The sequence below is a fragment of the Haliaeetus leucocephalus genome, unplaced genomic scaffold (assembly GCF_000737465.1).
Source record: "Haliaeetus leucocephalus isolate CR32 unplaced genomic scaffold, Haliaeetus_leucocephalus-4.0 Scaffold227, whole genome shotgun sequence".
Lineage (NCBI taxonomy): Eukaryota > Metazoa > Chordata > Aves > Accipitriformes > Accipitridae > Haliaeetus > Haliaeetus leucocephalus.
Genome location: NW_010972663.1, coordinates 30,452 through 33,239, shown reverse-complemented (window position 1 = coordinate 33,239; position 2,788 = coordinate 30,452). Strand labels below are relative to the sequence as shown.

The 2,788-nt window shown below is 66.8% G+C and overlaps 1 protein-coding gene across 1 annotated transcript in view; it reads left to right on the top strand.

Annotated features, from left to right (window-relative positions):
- The window catches only part of KPTN (kaptin (actin binding protein)), a gene marked incomplete at its 5' end in the record, with an annotated part of 2,373 nt that extends 605 nt beyond the window's left edge, over window positions 1-1,768 (top strand). Inside the window, 7 exons of the mRNA XM_010567180.1 lie at window positions 53-126; window positions 217-326; window positions 649-747; window positions 915-984; window positions 1,057-1,192; window positions 1,330-1,503; window positions 1,597-1,768. Of these exons, the coding sequence (XP_010565482.1) occupies window positions 53-126; window positions 217-326; window positions 649-747; window positions 915-984; window positions 1,057-1,192; window positions 1,330-1,503; window positions 1,597-1,689 (756 nt within the window). The remainder of the gene's footprint in view (window positions 1-52; window positions 127-216; window positions 327-648; window positions 748-914; window positions 985-1,056; window positions 1,193-1,329; window positions 1,504-1,596) is intronic.
- Between the last annotated feature and the right edge of the window lie 1,020 nt (window positions 1,769-2,788).

Sequence of the window (2,788 nt, the reverse complement as noted above, 5' to 3'; positions counted from 1 at the left end):
CCCCCCCAGCCTGCCAAGGCGCCCCCCAACCCCACTCTCTCCCCCCCAACAGAATGAAGGCTCGCACCAGTTTGAGGAGCAGCCGGTCCAGCACCTCTTCCCAGAGCTCCAGGACCTGCCCAGCAAGTACGATGACGGGGGTTCGGGGGTTTGCGGGCCCCCTGCCCCTCCCCCCACCCTCCGACCACGGCTTAGCTCCCCTCCCCCGCCCCGCAGCGTCCTCTGGCTCAACGTCTGCAACATCCCCGGCGCTGGCCAGCGCATCACCGCCTTTGGTTGCCAGAGTGGCTACGTCCGCGTCGCTCGGGTGGACCAGGCCAGTCGAGGTGAGAACCAGCTGCCGAGACTGCGCTGACCGCCGTCTTCCCCTTTCCCGCATGGAATTAACGATCCTGGTGCCGTTAAATCAGCCGTTATGGCACGGTTTATCTGGTTTAGCCCCGCGCAACCCAAGGGGGATTAACGGGCTCAAGGGAGAGGGTGGGCGATTGTCAGAAAAATGGGTTGGGCATGGTTTTGGTCCCTGGATCCAATGCCAGATCCTTCCCGGCTCCCGCTTGCACCCTGGGAGAAGGCGGGATGGCGTCGGTGGGACCAGGAGCCCCATCCCAGCCAACATATCCCTGTGGCAATGCCTCTCTGTCACAGCGGTGCTCCAGAGCTGGAGTATCCAGCAGGACGGTCCCATCTCCAAGGTCCTGGTGTTCCCGCTGCCGTCGGAGCTGGGAGCCGGCGCAGTCCAGGACGGTAAGGGGACGGGGACAGCTGGTTCTATGCGGCACCATGGCACTGATCCCTTGCCTGCCACCACACCATGGGCTCTCCGGAGCTCCGGTTTCCCTCCCCGCCACCGGCAAATCTCTCCGCAGCCCCTCGGAGCCGGTGACGCCCATCCCACCACCTTCTCCTCCCAGGTGACGCCATCGCCGCACAGGGCTACAGCGTCCTTGTCACCAGCACCATCGAGCTCTCCGTGGTGTACAGGTGAGCGCCGGGACCGCGGCACGGGACCCTCGCCTCACTCCTCTTCACCACCCGACACCGCTCCCCAACCAGGGACGTCTTAACCAATGGACTGGGCGACCAGTTGATTTTACCGGCCAGCGACCAGTATGACAGCGTCCTCTGCGCGCTGGTGACCGATGTCGACTTTGATGGCGCCCGCGAGATCCTCCTCGGCACTTATGGGCAGGTGGGTGACGCCACAAGCTGGCGGGGTGGTCGCGCGGCCCAGCACGGCTCAAAGAGCCGTGCCGGGCCGTGTGACCACCCCGCCGGCATAGACCCCCCCCAACCCAACTTCCTCGCATCTTCTCTCCACCACTGCAGGAGCTTCTCTGTTACAAATACACCGGCGCCGCGGGGAATCCGCCCGGTGAATTCCGTCTCCTTTGGACACGGCGTTTCCCCAGCCCGCTGCTTTCCATGATCTACACCGACCTGACCGCCGACGGGCTCTGCGAGTTGGCCGTCGTCTGCCTGAAGGGGCTTCATGTCCTGCAGGTGAGTGTCACCGCGTGGTGGTGGTGGTGGTGGTGATTCCGCGTCCGGTTACCCACCCCCCGCCACGGGCTTCACCCCGCATCGTCCCAACGCCAGCACAGCTTGGAACCGACGGCCCGGTGCATCCTGGAGCGGCTTCGGGCGGAAGTGGAGCGCCGAGCCCGGCGTGGGGTGGTGGTCGAGTGACCCGGCCGCAGAAGACGACACCGAAGATGACGCCAGCGTCCCCCGGCCTCGACGGTGGCAAGACCGCCGCCGACTTGGATGTACCCCAACCTGTCGCACCCCCCCACCTCGCCAATAAACGCGTGCCCGGCATCCTGCCACCAGCCCTGGCTTCTCTGGTGAACGCCGGCGGGGGCCGGGAAAGCTCCTCTGGTGCTGGTGGGGGGACGGGACATGGCCGGTGGCCAAACCACAGGGTGGGGACGGTGGAAGGGGGACCCCAGACCTGTCGCTGAACACCCCGTTTTTTGGGGATCAGACCCTTGGCGCACCTCCGGCACCCACTGCCCGTCGTTGGCGGCGTGCCGGCAGCTTCCAACCTCCGTGCCGGTTGCCTCCCCTCCTCGCTGCGGCGCGATTCGCATCTGGTTCCTGCGCTAATTGTGCCAGAGCTGGGGAAGGGCCGAACGCGGGGAGGTGCCGGTGCGGAGCCGTCACCGGAGAAGCCGGAATCCGGCTTTGGGCGATGCCGAAGAGCCCCCCGCCGCGTCCAGAGAATCGGGGGTGACTCATCCCAGCAGGTGATGGGGGCTGAGGCTGGGGGAGACCCTCAGCCCTGTGGGTGATGGGGGCCCAGGCTTCTTTGGGGGGGGGGGTTGGTGTGGGGCTGGGGACCCCCCCCGGCTTTTTGGGGACCCTCCTGGCTTTTTGGGGACCCGCTGTTCTTTGGGCAGGTGTGGCTGGGGGGGATCCCCAGCTTTGTGGTTGTGTGTGACCAGAGGACCCCCCCCCGACCCTTGCTCCTGGGGGCCCTGCTCCACAATGGGTTTGCGTGACTGGTGGACCCCCAGCTCCTTGGGGACCCCCCCAGTGGGTGTGAGTGACCAAGGGGGACTCCAGCTCATTGGGGGCCCCCCCGCAGTGGGTGTATGAGACCAGGGGGGACCCCCCCAACTGGTGTGGGTGACTGAGGGGACGCCCAGTTCCTTGGGGGGACCCCCCAATGAGTGTGGGTGACCGGGGCCCGCCGCCCCCCCATCTCCCTGCCGCAGGCAATGTCCTACAAGCCCTGGGGACCCGGGAAGGGGAAACTGAGGCACGGCCGGGGTTGGAGGGGGGG